Source organism: Embiotoca jacksoni, unplaced genomic scaffold (assembly GCF_022577435.1).
Source record: "Embiotoca jacksoni isolate LCO1_2020_lvr unplaced genomic scaffold, fEmbJac1.0.p SCAF_2, whole genome shotgun sequence".
In the NCBI taxonomy this organism is placed as follows: Eukaryota; Metazoa; Chordata; class Actinopteri; family Embiotocidae; genus Embiotoca; species Embiotoca jacksoni.
Genome location: NW_027185340.1, coordinates 6131332 through 6155113, shown reverse-complemented (window position 1 = coordinate 6155113; position 23782 = coordinate 6131332). Strand labels below are relative to the sequence as shown.

Genomic DNA, 23782 nt, shown 5'->3' with positions numbered 1-23782 from the left:
ATAGCTTCTAAATTTGACCTACTTTTAACCTCAATTTGAAATCACGTGTCTCAAGCAACAGGTACTAATCTCAGTTTTTCCACTCTATATTATAATGTGTTCAAACGCATAAAAAAATTTTGGAAGGTTAGCACAAACACAAGATGCCTAAAAAGTTATTCATGAGCTTAAGAACAAAGATCTCTGCAGAAAAGACTGTTATTTGTTGAGTTCCTACCCCACCCTCTGTTCAGTCTGAGGGAGGCATGCATGCTGTGATTACCCACCCTTTTGCCTTAGAGCGAGAGATGAGAGAGCAGTACCATGCCCAGCCACGGACACACTGCTTTTGTGCACACGCTCGCGAGAAGCAAGGCTGCGTGATGAACCATCTACAGCGGAAAACAGTGGAGCAGGTAAACAAACAAGATAGGGAATGCAAGGAGGCCGCCACAGAGAGAAAGGAAAGGAAGAAAAGAGAGAGGCAATGGGGTCAAGTCAAGAGGGTGGAATAGAAAAAGGGGAAAAAGTACGGCACGTTAGAGTAATGGGAAGTCAACAGGCAGAGAAACCGATAGTCGTGAAGAAAGTAAAACTTATAGAAGACGTCATTGAGCCCTTCAAGTGTCACGGAGGAAAAAAAAGTATTTTTGTACACATTTTAGGAATTTGTGCCCCCTCCTTTCTAGCAGAGGGCAGCAAACACCTTTGGCTGAATTTTTAAAGTAAACAACAAAGAAAGCATGTATGAGGTGCTGCAGGACCCTGAAGCCGACTTTGAATTAATATTCTCAGTATCATCCAAGTTTGTCAAGAAAAATAGTCTGTTATCTTGTAAAAACAGGTTAAAGGGATCTCAAAGATGAGTGTTGCTTTAACAGTCAAAACTTGAAGTCCACATATCTCCAATAACAAAAAAAGAACTGTACAAATCCATAAATGCAAGATGACTAATAGCATAAAGATGAACTCTTTATGCATGATCTGTTTTTTTTCTTCAATTATTTAGTTTTTTCCCCTGACACCTCCAGGGCTCCATAAGAAAATACACAACCAGGTAAAACAATGAAAATAGACAGAAAGTAGCAATGAAGAAGGAGATACTGACAGGGAGAGAGAGGGCTATACAGGCTGAAAAAGATAAACAGATATTGTGGATGCTATTGGAAAATAACTGCGGTGCGTTTGTATATGAATTCTCCAGTTGAAATATAACAAACTAGGCATTTATGTAATGTGTAATACCATTAGTTAATGACTGATGTGATTTATTTCTGTTTTAGCAGGTTATTGTTGACAATAAACACAATTTACTATTGTAAACAAACTGCTCAGACCACCGTTGTTTACTTTTGCCCTGGGCTGGTTGAGGCGGAGAATGAAACAAGGTGCTGTTTGAGGATGGAAGATGCAGATCTAAAGTTAAAGCAGCAATGAAGAAGATGAAGAAGATGAAGAGGGTAAAAGGCACGCCGAACAAGAGAGCAAGCAGAGCAAGCATAAATTAAGCAGCTCAGCCTATTACTTGAGCGCATGGCAAAAATATCCAAGATATTTAGTCTAGTATTAAAGTTTGAAAAATCTTGTTTTGAAAAACAAACAAAAACACCTGTCAATGCATATTGTTTTGCAGGCAATGTCAGCTGACATGTGCTTTTAAGAAACAAGATTTTAACACTGAATAATAGACCTGTTGGCCTGTAAAGGATATTTCTGCAGTGTGGAGAATAACTGCACCCTCACATGTAACGCATCACTCCTGCCTCACTCCCAGAAAATATGATATATAATGAACAGAAGAGAAACCAGGGAAAAAAGTTTGGGAGGAGACGGATCAATACCCGATCAAGCAAGCGCTGTCAGAAAGCAGGACAGACTTACTCAGAAGCTGTGGTTGTGGCTGAGACAGTTGGGAGGGGGATTGTCCAAACACAAATGGGCTGTGGACAAGGGAAGAGGAGGAGGAGGAGGGAGGTTGGGCAGCTTGCTCAAATACGGAGGAAGAGGGGGCTGCTGAGAGGAAGGGCCCAGACTGAATGGAATTCAGTATGGCACTCAACCGGTCACCTGCAAACATGGAGACAGAGGAAGGGGAAAAACTACAGCTTACACTACGGTTTGAGGATTCCAACCATTCAGTCATCTCCCACAAGAGGAGCTATTATGGGCATCGTAGAAGTCTTATTTTGAGCCCTGAATTAAGGGTGTAAACTCAAACGACTACATATCTGCCAAATTATGTGTCTTGATTGGTAGATTCGTCAGACACAAAAATATTCAGGAGGAATTGCTACCCGTTTGCTCAAAGGTGATATTAAAAAGAACAAAGGCTTCCCTCTCTTCACATCACAAACCGTTTTAACTTCTCCCAAGCGTAACTACCATCAATAAGCTCTACGTGCAAGCAGCCATTGAGAGATCTTGCCTGTGTTAATGCCAGCCACACTGACAGCAGTTTAAACAAGAAAGCAGTCACACAGAAGGCTTGGTGGCATGTTTGCATTCAGCATAGCAAACAGACTGAGGGGCATTTTCATTACCCTCTGGACTAGAGTTGGGCTAAAGTAAAGCTTACACACAGATTTACATTTAGCAAGTTAAATGCAATCAGATTTGTGTTTGGCCTCACTGTATGTGGCTCACCTTAAACATGGAGACACGTGAAATGACATTTATATTTGTTCTGCACTGTGATGGCAATTGACTAACTTTGTACTGTATTGTGTATATCAGCGGGGCTTAGTATCCCACCAGATCAACCTCCTTTTAAAGAGAAGTGAGGAAGGAAAGAAGCAGTTTGAGAGAAACCAGGCATGATACTGCAGAAAGGCACGGAAACAATTTTGGCAACCATTCATTGATGGTGTAGCAAAATTAGTAGGTCAAGTCAGGTGATGTTCACAGTACTCTACCATATGTTGAAGAAAACTGTGATTATGTAAATGATCCAATGTTTTCTTAGTAATCAAGGCAACATAGTGGAAAGGGTGAGAGAGGTGTTCAGAGCCACCCAACTGTAAACAAAGCCCATAGTAGTCCAAATGACCAGAAGCACACTGACTGGCCCATGCACGCACACATATGCCTGACATTGCAGATGTGAGGCATGAAATTACAACAGTAGAAACAAAACAACAACAAAACAAAGAAAACATGCATAAACAATAAGAGGTGATAGATCAATGACAGATGGAACCTGTGACTTCAAATAGACTCATATTAGATCACATATACATAGAGGAGATAGTGGTGGAAATTGTAGAAGTTATTTTCCGAGTCATACTTTATTTTGCATAAAGAATAAAGTACACTTGCTAGAGCAATTATATGCATAGATTAGTTATATCTTTTAATATATGTGGAAAAAATAAAGAACTAGCATGTCAACCAATTTATACAGTTAAAATGGGTGATGCAACAACTGTCTTGGTCAAAAGACCCGGAGAAGTCATTTGACGTATGTTACAATAAAAGAGGGAATAGTGAAGATACAGGAGCAGAGTGAAGTATTAAGTGAGAAGTACAAATCAGAAATATTACTTAAAGTCTTTGACTACAACCTGAGGGCTCCATAATTAAACTATTATGAACACCAAAAGAAAGTGATGTGCAGATTATGTATGTTCTTGAATTGTCTATCACAATTAACTCTACACCGAGTTGGCCTCACCTTTGTTGTTGGAGATGCCATAGTCAAAGCCCTGTGCTCCATTTGAGGAGGTGGCTCTGTTGAAGGCCTGCACAGAGAAGGGGCTAGGTGGTGGGGTCTGGTTCCCATGCTCAAGCAATGCTTGTTCTGCAAAATTAGATCATAGCATCGTATCACATTTTGTGGTTTCAAGATTTTCACCACTGACTTTAAATCTAGGTTCGGAGCCAGCAGACAGTCAGGTCGAGCTGTGGCTTACCATCATCGTGGCGAAGGTACTGGTTTCCACCGCGGTCCCTGGCCAATGACCAGGCCTCTCCTTCATCACTCTCACAGAACTCCACTACACTGTTTTTATCCAGCTGCACCCAGGTTCCCTCTGAGTTGACCACCTGATACACAAACAACACTCTTTATCTGTACTCACACACACACACACAACACATTGGCACACATTGTCAATCATCATCTATGAAAGCTATAATCCATATTTGCCCACTCTACATCCAGTTTATTACTGCACATACGAAACCATGACACAAACTCCTCTACAGAAGATCACTGACATGCAAGCATTCAACCCATCTGATTGACACATACAAAAGACACAGCAGCAGATCACAGGAAATTGATTTTGTGTATCAGCAGATACTGCTGGGCAAAACTGATGTAGCTGAAATAAAAAAAAAAAAAAAACTTACTCTAAGAAAGGGGAAGCTTATTGAAAGGTAAATGCATGAAGTTGTTTTTTCTCAACTCCCTGAAATATTATCATTTTGGAAAAACAGACACAGATGGAAGTATTAGTATGTGCAGGCTGCATCTCCCAGATCCACACAGGGCATTCGAGTACAGGAAACCATTGAACAGCATGACACACCACAGCAGCCAATGACAGGTCATAACCAAAAGAGGGGAAGGCTCCACATCACCAGGCCAAAGATGTTCAAAAGTATATTGACAGAATTGTTACAAGTGCAAGAAAAAGGTACAGTGAAGGCACAGAAAGTCTCCAGCATTTTGTGATCAAACTTCCTGAGAAGTCTCGAGGCAGCTGATTATGACACCCTGAAACTGCAATGGATTTATAGAAAAACTGAAATTAGTAAGTGAGAAAGCACCCAAAAAAATGTTGCAGCCACAGGAGTTGACAAGACCTCAAAACAAGTGGAAAGATAGAGAACACACACCCACACCCAGAAGCAGCTGATGTATTTCCCTTTAAAAGAGAGGTTACATTTTAAGGCCAAAACCTACTAGAAGTCATCTGTAGTGCATTACGAGATTCAAACAGACTGAATTATTCCGCTCCAGCCACAAAAAACACAGTGCATTATTTGGGGTGAGTGCGTACCTCGCCTATGGCCTTGACCTTGTTGCCAAGTACTAACATTCCAATGGGGATACCCCTAAGGTTTGGACAGCTTCTGATGTTGTGACCAGAGGGGCCGGTCTTCACTACCTTATAAAGCCCCGGGCCGCCGCCCTGCCCTGCCCTGTTCTGCACCCGAATGGGGGCCTCGTGGGAAGGGCAGCTGCTCACCTCCTTTACGTTCTCCTCCGACTGGCCCCTGACCTCCTGCAAGAGTTAAGAGCACGGATTAGTCAGAATACAGCAACACAGCAGGATCCAAAAATGTACAAGACCAGCGCAAGGCTCGGTTTACTAAGCCCTCAGATATCATGGTTAAAAGCTGATGGCAGCAGTGTATCAGGGATTTGCTGTAAAAAGTAGCTCAGCCAAACTTCCCTGTATAACAGATTTTATAAAAGTGATAATATTACGCTTTTCCAAGGATAAACGAGTATATTTCTCATAACAAGAAAACAAAAACCACCTCGAGATGAGCTGTGTCCTCTTAAACTAGTTCACCATTCGGGGAAAGATGTTTATTAGCTTTCTTGCCAAGAGTTTGATAAGAAAATTGATGCCACTAACTTATCGGCCCAATAAAAAGCTATAAACAGCAGCCGGTTAGCTTAGCTTGACACAAAGACCTGAACGGAAGTAAGCATATCCATCCTCAACAACCCGAAAGTGAATTTTTTCGCCCCCAAATATTCACTTTTTGATATAGTTTAAGATCAAAGTACTCTCAATAGACACAACATAAGAAATCAACATTCGATTCAACACTGTAGTGATGCATTTAAACAACCAATAGACAGCGGACCTACTCAAATTAACAACAGTTTTCACTCCTTTTCATACAGTCTAAAGGGAGGCATGCTATGACACACATGGATACAGGACTACATATGGCAAGCCTTTCAAACAAGACCTCATGCAACAAACGACATTAGTATTGACCCCATGCAACAAACAAGCTTCAACAGTAATTACTTAAAATTCCAAATGTGATTACTGCAGTGGTCTACAGGAGCAGAAGCCGCTGATGTACTGTATGATACTGTACACACAATCATGCAACTAGAGTTTCACCTCTAATGCTTGAAATTAACACTGTGGGAGGACTACAAAGTCACAAGGGGTTCAAGAGGACGAGTAGAGTAACAGATAGACGATTAGCTATGGGGCAGTCAAACTATTTATCCCTCCTTCAGACAACTCACCTGTGGTGGAAATATAGTTAAGGGGGTCCACGACAAAAAGCCGATATCCCTGACTCCTTGGCTAGCGTTAAAGACATTCTGAGCAACAGATTGTGAGACAGTCAAGAAACAGTAGACGACTCGAGAGAGGAGAGAAAACAGGAAGGGGGGAGGTGCTCGTGTATTTTTTTGGAAGAAAAAAAAATTGGCTTGGTTCTTCTGGATTTTTTTAAGGATAAGTATTTCAGAAAGTGAATAATATAGAACAGATTCTGACTGACGTCAGACAGGCCGGTTAGTTGTGGAGCACTGATAAAAGGGTGAATACAGGCAAAGCCTGAGAAATGTTTGAAAACTTTACAATAAGTGTAGAATCAAATGCATAAAAAAAATAAATAAATATATATATATATATATATATACCAAAACCCGGTTACAGGGGCATCGAAAGTTCACACCAAACACCTTAAGGTCATTATTTCCAAATCCATGACCAAATGACTTCAAAAAAATAAAAAGGAAAATACATATAAAGAAGAAACTTCCAAAAAAATTCCCCACTTGGATGATGTAGTGTGTCATGCTGTTCAGACAGAGACCTTACATGGAAGCCTCCTAGCACCTGAAGCATCCCAGTGCAGAGGTGGAGTTGAAGAGCAGCAGAGGCACAATTTTCCACTGAGACCTTTTGTGGACCATTATATTTGCTTCATGACAGAAAACCACCATCTTTCAGATACTTTCCCTGGTAATGCAGCACTCATTGCTCAAATTATACCCAGTCAATTCCTCATCTGATTCGGCTGCGTATCGTGGCGGTTTTTAGGGCATGGAGCAAAATGTGGGAGAAACCCTTGTTATCACATGCTACAGTGTGCAACTGCTTATGAACAGAATGTGAGTGAGGCAATGAGGAAATGAAGACTCAACAGTGCATACTAACCATTCACCACAGGATGTAATTGCTCCTTAACATTTTTCCTTGTCTGTCAATCCTTGCTTTGGGGGTTCACGTTAATGCACTGACCATACTACCTCGCGGTGTGCGCGTTTAAAAGTGTCCATCTCAACACATGATGGTCATGTTATGGTCAGCTATTTGCCTTCAAAAGAGAGTTAATGCATGCACACTCCCAGCTGCTGTTCCGTTGCACAGTGTGTTAGTGAGAATTTCATACTCAGTGTTGCTCAGATCGATATTTCATGCAAGAGAACACCCCGACAGTTGGACTCTGATGAATTACCATGCTTCAAGGACATTTGGGGAGTGGGTGCCGAACACAAGTAAGTCCTTGAAAACCCATTATCATTAACCAGCACAGATGAGCTCTTCCCCAAATGCACAGTGCAGGAGCCGCTTATTATCAAATCGAGTGGCGACTACTTGGCAGGCCTTCTTCTACTTACGTCGGCTGGGACCAGTAGGCTCCTGCCCAGGTGCTGGTTAAAAGACAGGCACCAGGCTTCAGTGTACCCATTCATGCTGGGAACATACTTCTTTACTGTTTCATCATTGAGCCTGAGCCACACACCATCATCATTGTGGATCTAAGGGAAAACAAGCAACAGAGCAGAGCACAGCACAGCCATGCCGTCCTGTTACTAAGGAAACAGGAGGGGAACACAGGCACACACTCTCTCACACACTCTCTCTCTCACACACTCTCTCTCTCACACACACACTCTCTCACACACTCTCTCTCTCTCTTTCTTTCACACACACACACACACACACACACACACACACACACACACACACACACACACACACACACACACACACAGTACCCCTCTGAGGCTGCAGGAATGTTTTTTTGAAAAACACATTCAGCTTATAGCAGAATGTGAGGAAACCATACCGGCTAGAAAATGTCCCTACCGCTATTACCAAAGGATGGGAGTGCAGATATTGTGCAGGACGGGCAAATCTACTCATCAATCATTAAGTACGTAATCATTAAGTGCAATCATGAGGTAAGCTCCTATTTTAATTGTGGATTCAAATGCATCACCTCCTCTGGATTTTGAAGGAAGGTGTTCAAGCTTTTCATGTAGCCTCAGAGTGTCTTGGAAGAGTATGAAGCAACATAAAGTAAGAGCAACAAATTTATCAAGTAGTAATCATTATTGAGAGAGGTAATTACAGAAAATATATAGAAATAATCTATCAAAAAATACTACTCTGATTGAAATAAGTATGATTCTGTCCTCATTGATCTAAAGAAGAAACAGAAAAAGAATAAAAGTGGATACTTGTGCTCCAGCTAGGATACTTATAACATGACTGATAATCTGCCTGGTCTAGAGTCAATTACCTCGTCAATGAAAGTGATGGTGCCATTGACATGCACTATGCCTATCTGTTCACTCTGCAGGGAGGGGTGACTACGCACACGCAGGCCTGCGCTGTCCTTGGACACAAATTTGCGGACCTGAGAGAAGCAGAGGGGAGATGGAGACCGTGAGCGGCAGGAGCAAAGAACAGAAAGAAAAAAAAAAGAACGACAAGAAGTGCAGCAGGAGGAGAAAGAAGAGGAAGCAGGACAAGTTGACGGTGGGAGATAGCATGCGTTAACCCACACAGAGAGAGCCTGCTTCCAAGTACACACATACACACAGCAAAAGGTGGGGAAACGTAAGGAGCTCCATTTTCAGTAGCACCAGTTTGAAGTTTGTTTTAACTTATAGACTGGTGCATGGAAAAACTTGGAACAGATGTTCCAAAAGAGTTCACACAACAGTGATTAAATGCACACATTGTTGCTTGTTTCCCCATTGTGGATCGCAAAATCATAAGGCAACAAGTCCCAAAATGATGATGACTCCAACAAGCCTCTTTTCTGCATCTGACACAATTTCTTTCTTTTAAGTATTAATCAATTACTGTTGCTTGAATAGATTACGAGGCTGAAATACAGTAACATCACTCGGTATGTTTACGTGCGCACTACAACCCGAGTAGCATGAACAACCAGACTCACAATATTCAGCCTTAATATATGACCTTGTCTAGTTACGGGCAGCATACTAGAAAGTGTGTTTGTTTGCACATTTAAAAGATTGAAGTGGCATCACTGGAGGAGGATTTATTCACTTATATCCCCAATATCTTGTACTGGACTGACAGCCTACAGTTAGTTTTTATGTCCATTGCTGGTTATGGACCTGCAATTGTTTTGTTGGTTTATTTTTTTGTCACAACAGCAAACCAAACCAAAACTGCAAAAAGCTGTGCAGAGGAGCAAAACATTTTTTTAATTCTTAGTTGGAAAGGAACTACTAAAAAACCCTTTCACATTGCAGGGAGCTCCTTGTTTCAGAAAGCATATCAAAAAAACTCAGCGGTGTTGACATGATGGGAGAAACCTTTTCAGGTCTCTGTTTTATTTGATGGGTGATTGAAAGCATACATGCATTGTATACGTGTATTGAAGAGCATGTTCATGCCCTGGTTGGTCAATCAAAAGGAGAACTCACCTTGCTAGGCTGGGGCTCAGCCTTTGGTTTGACCATCTGAGTTCCAGGCGGTATCATGCCTTTGGGAGGGTCTTTGACTTCTACCTCCAAACCAGCGTCTAAAAGAAAAAACGATTTACAGCTCAAAATTGTAAAAGATGATGGAGCATTGTCAATTCTGAATGTTCATGTGTGTCAGTAGCAAATGCATCGTGTTACGTCACGTGGTGGAGCTTAGAAGGTTGGTGATAGTTGTCAGTGCACACCCTGTATTCCCTGTCTGGGAAATACACAGGCGTTTAAATTAACATACCTATTTCAATTCCATCGATGGTAACGTGGATTGTGTAGAGGCCGACTGCTCCTGGAGTCCAGTTGGCACTGTAAGTTCCATCAGTGTTGGCACGGATGAGCATATTTTCACTGGGTCTGTAAGGGGAATGATCAATAAGTAGACCGCATCTCACTGGAAAATGTGTTTTGTTTCAGCATTATCTCGCTTACCTCTTTGGGGTGGGGGAGGCAAAGCGCAGCTCTTCAAAGGAGTAGTTTTCATATGCCTAAAAGAGACACAGAGAGGGAGTATGAAGGCAATCGCAGATCTTCAGTACTTTAAAGTTAAAGTGTATTGGTTCTTTAAAGTTCAGCCATTAGTTTATATTCCCTGTTAGTCTTTTCTTATAAAGATTCATTGCATTAAAATTGCATGACTTCATTTTACCTAGGCAGAGGCCACATAATGTTAAATCTGAAACTGCAAAACGTACAAACAACAAGCAGCACACCCGTAAACTTCACAGCTGCTAAAGCTGACAATATAGACATCTCATACTTTCATTTTCTTTTCGGTGGCACAGAAATCCATCTACTGCACATCAAGCTATCCGACAATGAGCAAACAGCTCTCCCTTGTGGAGAATCTGTACCCTACTAAATGTAGACAAGTGAGTTAAAGAGTGAGTGAGGTGCCAGTTACACAATGCTGACCTTCATCATGGTAATAGCAATGTATCGAGCTTCTTTCACAATCATGGGCTCATACGTGGCCTCCAGTTTGGGCATCGGCAGACCCCCAAAGGTCAGGTCAGGGCCAGAGGAAGAAGGGGAAGAGCTTCCAGGTAGCCGCTGCAGCTTCTTCACGTTCTCTTGCTGCATTGACTTCTTTTGTGAAACAGGCACAGCCTTTACCTCCACCTAGACATGAAACAGATAATAAACAAGTCAGAAAGGTCTGACAGTGGTAAAATAGCGAGCAACAGCGTTAATAAACTACTTCGGAGAGTTGGCATTAACGACAAAATTGCATTTCATTTCTGTTGGAAGTTATCCTGACCTTCATGTTAGGAACATGAACCACATCTCCATACTGGTCTTTGGTCTGTACGACCACTGTAGTTGGCCACCCACAGCGAATATCATCTTTGTTCAGAATCAGCGATGTCTTCTGAGGGTCTGCGTAAGAGTCTGGCTGCAGCCACCTGGATGGAAGAAAAATAATGAGTAGAAAACATCTAATTTGTAATGATGCCTGGAAATACTAGCCAAAACCTAAACTGCAGGGCCAAAACAAATATACAATCTCCAACTTTCACATGTTCCACATTTCTTACTTGGCTCTTGTGAGGTAATATTAAACTAGGATTATTAGAAGACAACCACAGCTGTCTGGATCTGCGCAACGACATACCTAGCCAGACGTCCTCCACTTGAGGTCTGTACACAGGTGATGAAATCCTCAAGGAAAGAGTGCTCATTGGTTTGAAGGTGCAGGGGCAGATTACCCTCCAGAGCCTCCAGGATGGTGGGAGAGTGAGACAAGGCCAAGCCTTTCCCCAGGATCCCTGAGTGGGCCTTACACACCTGGTTGAGGGCACAGGAGATACAAATCTAAAAAAGTTGACTGCTGAGGAAATATATAATATAATCCTTTTCACAAGAACAAAGATACATTTTAAGGATGGCATACTTGAAGTGAGGCTTCCTCCAGAATCTCAAGGTCCTCCTCCAATTCGTTGCCTGGAATTAAAAAAAGATGAGGAAAACACATGAATGAGTCACTAAAATCACATTGAAAAATGTATCATGGAAAAGCCATTGCAAATATCCTTATGCACTATTTTCCATACCAATAGGGAGGGCCAGGTCTTTCTTCATCAGAGCTGCAGCACACACGCTGCCAAGGTAGGCCAACTCCTTCTCCAATTGGATGATACCCTAAAATGTCCAAAATGCTTAGTCAGAAAGATTATTCTTACATTTTATAAACGTAATACAGAGCGCAGTTTCACCACAAGATCAGGAGACTCAAGATAGAAATGACCATTAACCAGAAAGACAGAGGACAAAAGGAGAGTCTGTACCTCATCAGCACCAGGGTTGAATTCATATCCCACAGCCACACACTTGAAGCCATAGAAGCAAGCTTTCTCATCTTTCACGTAGTCTGAGGCTGTCTCCAGGGAAAACAGAACTTCGTTTCCTGAAAGAAGAGCAGAAAGGGCAGAAAAACACAGTGAGCAATCTAAAACAACATCTGGGTAGAGTTCTGTAAATAATAATTGGTAAACTAATGGCTGCCTGATGTGGCAGGTGGCTCAGTCAAGCATCATTAAGGGGAATAAACCACCAACTATATGAGAGCAATTACGACGAATGAGCTACAGCTGGCTTGTAAGAATAGATGTTGGATTTACAGTGGTGTCACCACATAATTAGAGCTTATTTATACAATGAGTTTTATCATAAATACTGTTAGTGCTCTCGTGATAAACATGCTTAAAAACAGTCCTGATACAGAAGATGCATGTCCCTGTTTTTCCAGCAATGTATTGGCCCTGCCTTTCTGCCCTTTGTGGCATTTTGGGGATATTCCTGTAGCGAGTTCCCCTGTCAGGAATATAAGTAGTAAGTAAAATAAGGACATTTATTATTTGTCATTTATATAATACCACTTTTGTGTCTATTCTTGTCAGTTCATTGAAATGTAGTGTAAATTTGTGGCATTAAAGACAAATAGGAAGCAATGTGAGCTGTTTCTAACTAGATTCTACATAAGGCTGATTATGTCTACAAGTCTTCTGGCTTTTGACCTTTGGGACTTTTTGTAATTTTGCAAAGCAGTAGCACTGTCATATTGTTTGAAGCTGTACATCCAATTAAAGTCAAAGTGCCGTCCTTTTCTTACCTGGCAGCACAAGGACGGTGGTCGGCCAGCCTGATGCACCCGAGAACTTCTTGAGTTCGGTCCAGGTGTTGATGGTGTCGTGGATCAAGGGTTTCCCTCCTAGGTTGGACAGGTGGAGCGTTCGGCTGGGGATGAGCAGACGCAGGACGTCCTCCGGCTGTGCAGTGCCACACTGTGGATCAAACTCAATGGTGGTCCAACGAACACAGTCTGGGAATGATACCTGAGGAAAGATCAGACAGAATGAGGAGAGTTACAACGTAAATGATACAAGTGTCTCTTACTCAGATGCTTTGGAAGCAGCTGCTACGCATAACGAGACCTTACCCTGTACTGAGTGACACCAGCTTGTTTGTAAGGGTGGTCACTCTCGATCACAGAGTAGTGGTTTGAGGTGGTACAAGCTGACAGGCCCTGCTCTGGCTGGTTGCCAGTGGTGCTGTCTGTTGACTGGTTGGGGTTGAAGGTTGGCGGGGCATATTTTTGGTTGAGTGCAGAGACAGCAGGTAGCAACTCTTGAACAAGTCCAAAGACCTCAACAGCAGCCTGGAGGAGGAAGGGGAGCCATTTTACCACACATAAGTCACATCAGTTTAGCGGCGCAAGATGGAGGATTTACTGTCCTGGTTTGAACTTACCTTAGGTACAGATGCAGCCACGGGGCCGATGTAGGCCAGGATAAGAGGCAGGAGCATCGAGAACAGGCTGGACGAACTTAGTAGCTCTGGAATATCATCCACTGCAGACCGGACAGGACAGAGATAAAAGTGAAGAGAGGTAGCACAGATCCAGTTTCAGCATGAGTGTCTACAGCAATTACCAATGCTGTGCTTACCATCAACAGCAAATGCCCTGTGAAGGAGGTCCTTTGCAGCTCTGACCACAGCGCTGACCACAGACAGAGCTCTGCTACAGTTTTTGTCCTCCTCATTGGCTTTGCTCAGCAGCTGAGACTGGAGGTCCCCGTCATACTCACTCCTTCAGCCACAACATAAACTCAAGTCAGAAAACAAAAACAAATACTTCCGATATGAAATATGAGAAAGTGCTGGCTTTGTGCATACCTGTAGTAGAGAATCTGTGGGATCTGTCCTCTGGTCTGGTTCGTCCCATTACTACTTAAGCTGCAGGTGCTGAAGGTGAAAGACACACCATCAGAGCACTGCACTGTGGTCATGCCTCCGTCCCCATTCGCCGTCCGGCTGCCGTAGTTTCGTAATCGGACAGCATACTTCACCCCTTCCTGCAACAGAATAAATTAATTCAGAAAGTTACACATTTTAACCACAACTACAGCAGCACGAGACTGGGGAAAGTTAGTAGTTAAAGATCTTCGTATCTTGATAGCAAACTAAACACATATTAATCTGTGGAGAGCTTATGTACCTTGAGTGGCACAGCCTTGTCCAGGCGAATCTCAGCAATATCACTGGGAGAATCATCAGTGCTGTAGGTGCCCTTCACCAGCTCCAGAGACGTCCACCTGTGAGAATGTGCAGAGTCCCCTGGGTGCTCTGTCTGCGCCTGAAGGATGAGTGAGCAGAAGTTTAAAAAAAAAAAATGGGCTAATTGAAAACTGGTCAAGAAACAGCAAAACACAGTAATTATGGAAAAGAAAAAAAAAAGTGAAAAAAGTGAAAAATGATTTATGATCACTTACGTCATCAGCCAGCACCTCCAGTTCATATTCATGTATACCCCCTCCTCCATAGACGCAGACGCCTACTAGCACAATGCCTGGCTTATCCACTGTCAGACAGATGGCATCCGGAGAGCCATTGCCCGTGTTCCAACTGCGGCCCTGGCTGGTTTTGGTGAAGCGGTTCGGAGATGCTTTCACGGAGTGAAGCGAGTTAAGCCCATCAACCTGAAAAACCCATACACACCAACAAATGTAGCCACACATTGCAAAAGTAATACATAACCACACAGGGTTAATGAGCAAATTTGACAAGGAATACCCACATTTTATGAAAACAAATCACTATTACTGTACTCAAAAATTTGTATGTATACCACAAGGGGGCAATATTAAGGCTAAAACATTAAAAGTGCAGTGCATATCAGATATTGCTGTACAAATAATACATATCTAAAGGTGAAGGCCAGTTATGCATGTTATTTAGACAAATGGTTGACCTCTATTATATAAAATGCAATTAACTGAAACAATGTCTCATGTCATCTCATGCTTGGCATGTATTAGGTAATAAGAAATACTGCTATTTATATCTGTGTGCTGACTACAGAGAGCTAGACACAGCTGCAATAGCAACCCTCCAGGTGCTCTGGGGAGGAAGAGGTGTTACCGTGACAACAGACTGGGGAGAAAAACAGTGGTGTCGAAGGCTGCCGTCAAGTGACGTTACTATGGTAACAAGAGCTGGAGTCCTGACTGCAGTACACGGATATGAACAGAGAAAGTGATGATAATTAAATAAAGTGTGAGAGAGGGAGGGCGACAGACATCGGCCTCTCCCACTTAATGACTCAGCATATCGTGAAGACAATACAGAAAACACAAAAGGGGCACCTTTATGTTACTGTTTTCTGGCAACAGTAAAGGCACCATGTCTGTCACTGTGAAAAGTTACTTCAATAACAACGGAGCATTCAGTAAACAGATAAGAAGAGGAATGTAGAAGGGCATGGTCTCAGTGACAGATCTCAACTAAAACCTATAAAGCTGTACTGTGACCGTTCTGATTTAAGCAGATTTGGGGGTGGACACAATTGTGATCCAAGCTGTTTGGCAAACAACAATGTATGTGACAGACAAAAATTATTACAATGTGGAAGCCCAGGCCAGAGACAACAAACGTTAAAAAAAAAAAAAGTAATAATGGATGACAGTTCTGTTTCTGAAAACAGAGTTCGACAAGAGCACACAAAGAGATCATGATGATTAAGTGTGTGCCAAAGACAAGCCCTTCAGCCTTCGCTTACAGGCATCTCGTGTGTTGCGTGAGTAGTAGTAAGTATAAGTGTGTTACCTCAGAGCCCAGGGCGGAGGCAGTAAGCTCAGAGACAATTGAGGCCAGCAGGCCACAGGTGTTGGAGACCAGGTGTGGAGAGAACAGCTCCACCTCCTTCCTCAAACTCTTCCTCACTGGCAGCACCACAATCACCAGCATTTTCTCCAGTACTTCACGGAAACTGGTCATGCCCATCAGGTTCTCCTCAGTCTAGGAGTAAGACAGAAGACACATTTCGTATTTAATTTTTCACTAAATTAGCTGTGACCATTATCATGTGTTGAGAATAACTGTTAAATACAACCATGCTCTCATTTAGTAACATTTCTTGGGTCACTGACTGCCCCCATAAGCACTAGTTTTGGAGGTGCAAATGATGTCAAAGAAGTCCCAGAAACTCACATGGCTTAGTTTCTCCATGTGGGCCACCAGCAGGGGGAAACGGTGAGCAAGGGCAGAGTCATTCTCTGTGCTGACTTGTTTGACCAGCGAACGCAGCAGAACTTCGCCATCATATGCAATAGGCAGGATGGATGTCAACTTCACAGAGGTGTTACACAGGGCTGACATTACGGCTGCCAGCAGACGGCTGCTGGATGTGCGAAAATTGGCTTCGGCAATGTCCTGAGATACAGGGAGAACAATAATGAAAGTCTGATTTTGGTGTCTGTCATTAAAACTCTTGCTTATTTATTTAATCCAACTGCTTTACAAGTAGTATGGAATCATCCTACCTGGTCCAGGCAGTTGAGCAGATCACAGAGGCAAGCCCACTGCAGAGCTGGGGTTGGGTAGAAGGAGTGGAAGCAGGCAGTGAAGGTGTTGTGGCACTCCTGCAGCACAGCTTCTAGCAGGGTGAGAGGCTGAGACAAGTAACCCTGGGGGTCGTTGTCCAGCTTGGTCAGGCAGTTGTCCATGCCTTCGGACAGGATCTTCTTCAGCAGACTGCGTGTCTTTCCCACGCACTCTGCCAGCTTGCTCGACTCCTCCACCACAGCTTTGGCGCTGGCTAAAAATCAAACAACGGATAGAAAAGAAGAACAATTCGATATAGGAACAGAAGACAACATAGTTCAAATGAAATTGATTTTTTGAAATAAACACTTCCTGCAACTTACCTAAACAACTGAAGAGGAAAAAGCACCATAACTGCTTTATTTATTCACCTTTTAGATGTTTTATAAGTATTAAGGTATTTGACTAGTTTGGTTAGTCATGTAATATCAAGTAGTAGTTTGAGTAGGAGAGTGAATTTCTTGTTGCAAAAAAGAGCCATCCTGTCAGTGATAAAGAGCTGTTTAAGTTCTGCGTGTTCCTACCAGCAATGGGGAAGATCTCACAGATGTAGACCCTGAGCAGGCGGAGGCAGCATGTGCCAACAAAACGCAGTCTCTCCAGGTCCAGCAGGGTGGCTGTGTACTGGAAACCCTTCAGCCCCCGCAGCTCCTCCACACCCAAAACCAAGGTGGTCCAGCTCCAGTGAAGGATACTCAGCAAAGATTCAAAACACTCCTACAGATACACAGTCACACAGGGTCATACACAGCTCTTTAAATTAAAATTTTAAAAAAGTATTCAAAACATAGAGACTGTACTTACCACTGAGACTGTACGGGCGAAGGAGCGCTTGAGGATATGGACTGGTTCACTGGTCTGTTGTTTTCCTTTAGATGCATTGCCATCATTTGAAGGAAGCCTGATGTTAAAACATAAAAGGAAAAATCAAAATCATTTACTTGACGAGCCTCCAGACAGAACAGGCCCGCATCACTTTGAACTAAATGTAAGGTATTTCACTTGCCTGTAAAGCAGCTGAGGTATTTGACCAGCATTAACATCAGTGCCGTTGTTTGACTTCTTGGAGCTTTTGAACTGAAAGACCACACTAAAAAGGAAAAAGACAAATCAAGACAGGTGTGACTAATACTGTCCTTTAAATATTAACATGTAATGAGACAAATGGAGACATTTGAAAGAAAATGTAAGATGTATTGATTCATTCCCTAGATTGTAAATTATTTTTACCCGTCATCAGTAGTGATGGTAGCCTGTCCATGGGAACCACAGTCACTGCTGGGACCAGACACTCGGGCCCACGCCACATACCACCAGCCAAGCTGCAGCAACACTGGCTCATCAAACATCATAGCATATTTCTCCCTAAAAATAAAGAGACACAAATGAAGATCACTTTTTTTCTTTCCAAAAATAGCTTCGGGAACATGAGAGAAACACCATTTTCACATGATAAACATAGACACAAGTGTACCTGGCAGCACAGTCATAAGCCAGTACATCTGTCTCCGCCAGCAGATCACCGTCTGTCTCATGGTCACCCCCGTCAGGTCCCAGCTCAAACAGCTGCACAACAACACAAGTGGATTCATATTCTGTAAACGTTTATAATTTATAACAAGGATCCCACTTAATTAAATCCGTCTTATCCTCAAGTGGTACTTCATTAATTTTAGGAAGCTTATCTATTACAATGTAAATTATTCCAGCTCTGCATTCAGCTTTTTACTCATTTTGTGTTTCTGCAAAATATCTTGTAATATTTGCAGCATAAACTGAATAATATTTCAACACAGGCTATGGATTAAATGTCAGTCCTGGTATAAAGCAAATCACAAAAGAATAGGATTACAGATGAAAAAGTACTTTCAGTCAACCACAAACAAATCAAAAATTGAAAAAAAAATGTCTCCTTTTAAAAATGCGTGAAAGGACTGCACACCTTGATCTTGGCAGTGTACTCCCCTCGTCCCCCGAACAGGCCAAGCCCACCCAGCAGGATGTCCGCATCAGCACAGAAGCGGATGGCCTCAACAGAGTGGGCTGAGTAGCCCCAACCACCACCGTGACCTACAACATCACACATGCTCAATAAGACTATGCGCACTACAAAGAAGCTCAGTTGTTTATCCATTATGACAATTTATTTGGCTGTTTACTAAGACAGATAATTAGCTCATGTGAACTGAATATTACATATTAAGCAGCTTTGACTAAAAACATAAAACGTTATCTAGCTTGTTATTGTGAGAACATTAATTCAAGCATTTAATAGTCCAAGGTATGTCCCATCTCCTTGTAATGTATTATATACAAAGAGCCCACTAACTCTCGAAGCGGTTCACGACGCTGTAGTCCTCCTTGGAATAGACCTTCATCACTGCCTGAGTTTCCTCCTCCGCGCTGGCTACGCCCATTTTCAGCTCCTGCATGACCGCTAATGTATCCAGGCACCCTAAGAGAAAACCGCAGTATACTTCCTATTTAATAATGAATGACAACCAACAAAAATTTTCACAACAGTCATGCAAACGCATCATGTCTGGCTACGTTCAAGTCAGTTTTCTATGAAAAATTTGACAACAGCTGGTAATCTAAAACGTAAGAAGCCACAGATGTCTTATAAAACAAACGTAGAACAATATCTCAAACAACTTATATTGATCACCATTTTGATTGGAGGTTTCACTTCCTTTTTCCTGTGTGATGTCTACGTCATTTGTGTTGTAGTAATCATGTACATTAGACATTTACAAAAAATGCATGTGGCATATAAGCCTTATGACACCGTTGCTAAATGGCTAGCAAACAAGATTACCAAGGATGTGTAGCGCCCCGTGAGAGCGAGTGGTGGTTGCGTGTGATCCTGAAGGCAGCGCGAGCTCTGGACTGAGGATGCTACAGCGGGACTGTAGATCTGTTACAGAGGGCATCCTGGCATCAGCTATCACAGCATTGTAGCACCACATCTCTCTTGATGCTGGCAGGAACCTGGACACACACAGAGAGCAAAGGACAGGAATGATACCAGGAAAGGATTAAGAATTAGTAAAAAAGAAAAATACAATCTTATCTACAGAAGAGTTTAATTAAATCTTTAAACCTAGGGATGAATTCTGATAATTAACCCTGAGAGATAAATGGAATATTAAATTATACAAACGCATGGTTAACAGTAATTAAACCAACATGTTCCAGTGTATTCCTCTACATAGTCCTTGGACTGACCTCCATATGACATCATACACAGGGTCCAAACACAGGCCAAATCCCTGCAGGTCCTCCTGCTCAGAGTCATTGAAGGTTCTGCAGCTTCCATCCATTTTGTTGATCAACAAGCATTTAAAAGGAGGTGGCTCGGACACAGAGGAGGGCACAAGGCCAATGATGTGTTTGCTGGCAAAGATCTCCGAAGTAGATAGGACATGGGAGTTGATAAGAGCCTCATCGATCCGCAGGAACGTCTGGTCCCCGCTGGCACCGATCCACGTCGCCTTTCGTCCATATTTGGCACCAATATTAGGCATCGGTGATGGCTTGGCATTCCAGTAGGGCATGTCCAGGATGGGTCGGCCCAACTGCCCTTTCTGGAAAGAGAGGAAACATAATAACACTCAAGTTTTCGACTCAAAGATTAAAAGACATCTGTAGTCTTTGAAAAAACAGTTTTCACAGATTGTATCATAAATGTTTTTCTCACCGAGAAGCTGCCAAATGTGAAGACCTGCCCATCCATGAGGAGAACGGCTGTGTGGTTACTGCCTGCTGTGACCTGGACACTCGGACCTGGAAGGGCCTGCACCAGAGTTGGGGAGCCCCTAGAAAGAAAAAAATATTTTTGGTTGTATTTTATTTTAATATATTTAAACTAATTGTGTTCATATGAAAATGCATCACGTTAACTTAATCAGCAAAGTACCTGGAGTTGACATCTGCATGTCCAAGCTGCCCATGTTGGCCATAACCAAACGAGTACACATCTCCGTTCTCCATCAGCACCACTGTAAACCAACATAATCATGACTGTTAACTTCCTCAATTTCTTTTCTTCAAGGTCAAGGCCACTCTTGTGGGTAGCTTCAAAAATATTCTTGAAACATTGTGCAAACAACGCAAATTCAGTGACAGACCAGAAGCAACCATGAGGGAAAAGAACCTACCTGAGTGGTGAAACCCGCAGCTGACCTGCACAGCTCGCAGCTCGCAGTCAAATCTCACTGCCCCTGGGGGGTAGGTGGTAATTTTGCTGGCATCCTTCTCTCCGCGCTCACTGCTGCCGTCTACGAGGCAAACACTAAAGTCAGCACATTTGAGTAGAGAACGGATAGAGTGAAGTTTAGCAGCAGCTTTAGACCGCCGAGGGGGACGTCTCTGCACAGTCCTGGAAAACAGAGCTGGAAGTAAAAGAGGGCTCGAAAGAAAACGGGGAGAAAAACAGGAGGAGGCATGCTAAAATAGAAAGGAGGGACTAACACCTCTATAACAAAGGCTTTTGGCAACCAGTCCTATTACAGATTAATTTTTTTTTACGTCTAAGTTCAATGAGGAAAAGTGAGTCTGGTTTATCCTGAGCCCTGCAAGAGGCCATCGTAGTGTTGTGTGAGTGGATAAAGTTGGACAGTGCACCATGCATTACAGTAAACATAATGACCATCAAGACTTTTTTGGACCAGGAACCAGTTCATTGTGGTTTACCTCTGTAACCGATGTCAGTCAGATGAGATAGCAGCTTTGGATTTCAATAATTCCCACTAAATGTAAACTAAATATTCCCTGGCTCATGGCCCAAATATCCAAAGGGTAGTGTTGACAGTTTAGCTCATGGACATAACTCGCAAAGTTGGTGAGTGCAAAGAAGTGCTCTTAGGGAAGAACAGGAACAACAGTATTGCCAGTGGTGTGGATTCATTCATGACTGTTAAACCATGAAGAAAGATGCTCAAGATCCAAGCATGGACCCAAAAAACAACCCCGCCTTACAACTTTGCAAGAACTACAGTGAACGGTTCTACAAAGCAAAGTTATAAAGCAAAGAATAGTAGCGTCAGTTCCTTAAATGACAGTAAAGAGGAAACCACCTGCTCTTCCGAAATACGATACAGTGTCATCATTGTTGCCCCAGTGCGAGTCGAGAATGTTCCCAGAATATACGTGTTTAGGAGATGAGCAACAAGGGCACAGAGTCCTTAAAGCAGGCACCAAAAATCAGGCCCAAACAGTAACGTCCAGCAGAAGTCTCAAACCAGACAGAAAACTTACAACAGCAGCAGTTCCCTGAATAATAAAAGCTGTAACAGTTACGTTATCGTGTCTTCTGTAGGATTGTCTTGGTTTCTTTGTATAAAAAAGAAAATATACTTCTTCACAACTCCAATTTTTAAACAAGGACATTGATCTCTACTTCTGTCTAAAGTTGGCAAAGCATACATCCTACTGCAAGGATTAGAATCACTTAAACCAGAAAATAAATTGGCAAAACAGATCAAAAGTTTATAGTTTCTCGGTCTTTTCTTCCAGTTTTAAATGAATTAATGCAAGATTAAATTAATCCAATTTAAAAGGTAATCAGCCTGATGAGAGTGGTCTTTAACAGAGTCTAAAAACTATGCGGTCATTTTCCCCCTGAGTCACAGTGAGCCAGCAGGCTGCATTGTTTGTTACCATGAGAGCTGAGGACCACATAACAGTCCTGCCTTCAGAGAGTAAGAGGAGAGGTGGGCGGGACAGCCAGATTGGGAGGTGAGTCAAAAGGGGTGTCTCTGCACCCGTTGAGTTAGTGAAGACCGTAGTACCTTTGTGCTTGTCCCGTTTATGCCTTAGTGCCTGAAGGGGTCTTATTCTGGCTAGGGCCTGCTCACGCTGGTTCATAAAAATGGGACCAGGAAAAACAAGGGGGCCTGGGGGAGAAAGAAACTTTCACATGCATGCACAATGCTCACAAATGGGAAAGAACACATGATAATGCTACACCACAACAATGCGCACACGCACACACACACACACACACACACTGAAAAATTATATAGACACAAGCAAGGGGGAAGTCACCAAAGCACAACACCGGAAAGTAATCTGAAATTAAAACGAGATGGACATACTGTTTGTAGTTTTAGCCAATTCATTACTCCCATCCCAGTTGCCACAAGTCTGCCTGTGGCTATGTTGAATGGTCTACCACAGAAATCTCTCCGTATCCCAAAAAAAACACACAGTTCTTCCCTGAACACGGGTTTCCGCCTGTCTAGCTCGGATCCATACCTCTTCCCTCCTCCAACCTATGCCGGCGGTTGATCCTCTGTCGTTTCTCCTCCTGACGGATCTGAATGTGCTCCTCGATGTTCACTCCTGGAGGGGGAGGGACAGGCACAGCTGAAAACACAAAAAGGCCGCAGGTACAGACAGCCCAGATAGGATGCAGGAGGAGGAGGAGGAGGAGAAGGAGGAGAAGGAGGAGGAAGGAAGGCAAAGCAGAGCAGAACAAAACAAGACACACATCAATGAATGATGGAGACGTGATGGAGAAGCAATGACTCTGCACAACACGAAGATTATAACACAGAATGAGCGACGACACGTTAGCGAAATACTGTGTTCAAGCAAATGCAACAGACAGTGTGATATATGCAGCGCAAGCACAGCGCTGGCACAGCTCGGAAGGATATATAGCACACACCCCCTGTATCAAGACGGATATGAAGAACATTTTGCTGCTGCTATCACATCACATATGTGCATGAGATTTTAACATGCATATGATTTGACAAACATTGTGGCTTTAAGTGACATGTAAACACAATGTGAGTGGTGATTCGGCTAAAATTAATATATTGTGTGATGCAATAAGGATGGGCCACAAACAGCCCTATTTTTATGAAGGCACAACGAACAGCGCAAGTAGAACTCAAACTGTTTCATGTTGTTTTTAACTATGTAAATGGAGGTTCATTCAAATGAAGCAGCACAAACTGAGCTGTTGGTGTTTTGATGGAAAAATCCCTGAGACATCTGAGAACGACAGTTTCTGAAGCGTCAATCTGCCACAAGAGAAACCTAATGATGTGAGCAGCAATGACAGAATAATTATTGTAAGCAGTGCAAATAAACTATTTAAATTAATCACTCTCCAACCAGTAAATGTGTTTAAATCATTGTCAAAAAATTATCAATATGGTTAAAGCAGGAACACTATTT

General features: G+C 42.6%; 1 protein-coding gene across 18 annotated transcripts in view; it reads right to left on the bottom strand.

Annotated features, from left to right (window-relative positions):
• mycbp2 (MYC binding protein 2) overlaps positions 1-23782 on the bottom strand; it is a 59995-nt gene that overhangs the window by 14580 nt on the left and 21633 nt on the right. For 2 of the 18 annotated variants that reach the window (XM_069154217.1, XM_069154218.1), the window contains exons 17-57: positions 22850-22960; positions 22384-22488; positions 20752-20871; positions 20511-20592; positions 20292-20409; positions 19820-20178; positions 19410-19582; positions 18921-19046; positions 18534-18661; positions 18066-18157; positions 17822-17956; positions 17598-17681; positions 17396-17492; positions 17116-17308; positions 16531-16805; positions 16199-16420; positions 15815-16006; positions 14482-14688; positions 14208-14345; positions 13886-14064; positions 13657-13799; positions 13460-13560; positions 13149-13367; positions 12822-13044; positions 11998-12116; positions 11764-11851; positions 11604-11653; positions 11325-11497; positions 10971-11115; positions 10625-10831; positions 10142-10197; positions 9951-10066; positions 9659-9756; positions 8497-8613; positions 7589-7729; positions 6203-6280; positions 4983-5207; positions 3888-4020; positions 3650-3775; positions 1861-2046; positions 267-371 (exon numbers count right to left, since the gene is read on the bottom strand). In XM_069154217.1, the coding sequence (XP_069010318.1) occupies positions 267-371; positions 1861-2046; positions 3650-3775; positions 3888-4020; positions 4983-5207; positions 6203-6280; positions 7589-7729; positions 8497-8613; positions 9659-9756; positions 9951-10066; positions 10142-10197; positions 10625-10831; positions 10971-11115; positions 11325-11497; positions 11604-11653; positions 11764-11851; positions 11998-12116; positions 12822-13044; positions 13149-13367; positions 13460-13560; positions 13657-13799; positions 13886-14064; positions 14208-14345; positions 14482-14688; positions 15815-16006; positions 16199-16420; positions 16531-16805; positions 17116-17308; positions 17396-17492; positions 17598-17681; positions 17822-17956; positions 18066-18157; positions 18534-18661; positions 18921-19046; positions 19410-19582; positions 19820-20178; positions 20292-20409; positions 20511-20592; positions 20752-20871; positions 22384-22488; positions 22850-22960 (5985 nt within the window). The remainder of the gene's footprint in view (positions 1-266; positions 372-1860; positions 2047-3649; positions 3776-3887; positions 4021-4982; positions 5208-6202; positions 6281-7588; positions 7730-8496; positions 8614-9658; positions 9757-9950; positions 10067-10141; positions 10198-10624; positions 10832-10970; positions 11116-11324; positions 11498-11603; positions 11654-11763; positions 11852-11997; positions 12117-12821; positions 13045-13148; positions 13368-13459; positions 13561-13656; positions 13800-13885; positions 14065-14207; positions 14346-14481; positions 14689-15814; positions 16007-16198; positions 16421-16530; positions 16806-17115; positions 17309-17395; positions 17493-17597; positions 17682-17821; positions 17957-18065; positions 18158-18533; positions 18662-18920; positions 19047-19409; positions 19583-19819; positions 20179-20291; positions 20410-20510; positions 20593-20751; positions 20872-22383; positions 22489-22849; positions 22961-23782) is intronic. The other 16 variants (XM_069154223.1, XM_069154236.1, XM_069154224.1 and 13 more) reach the window with 15 other exon arrangements.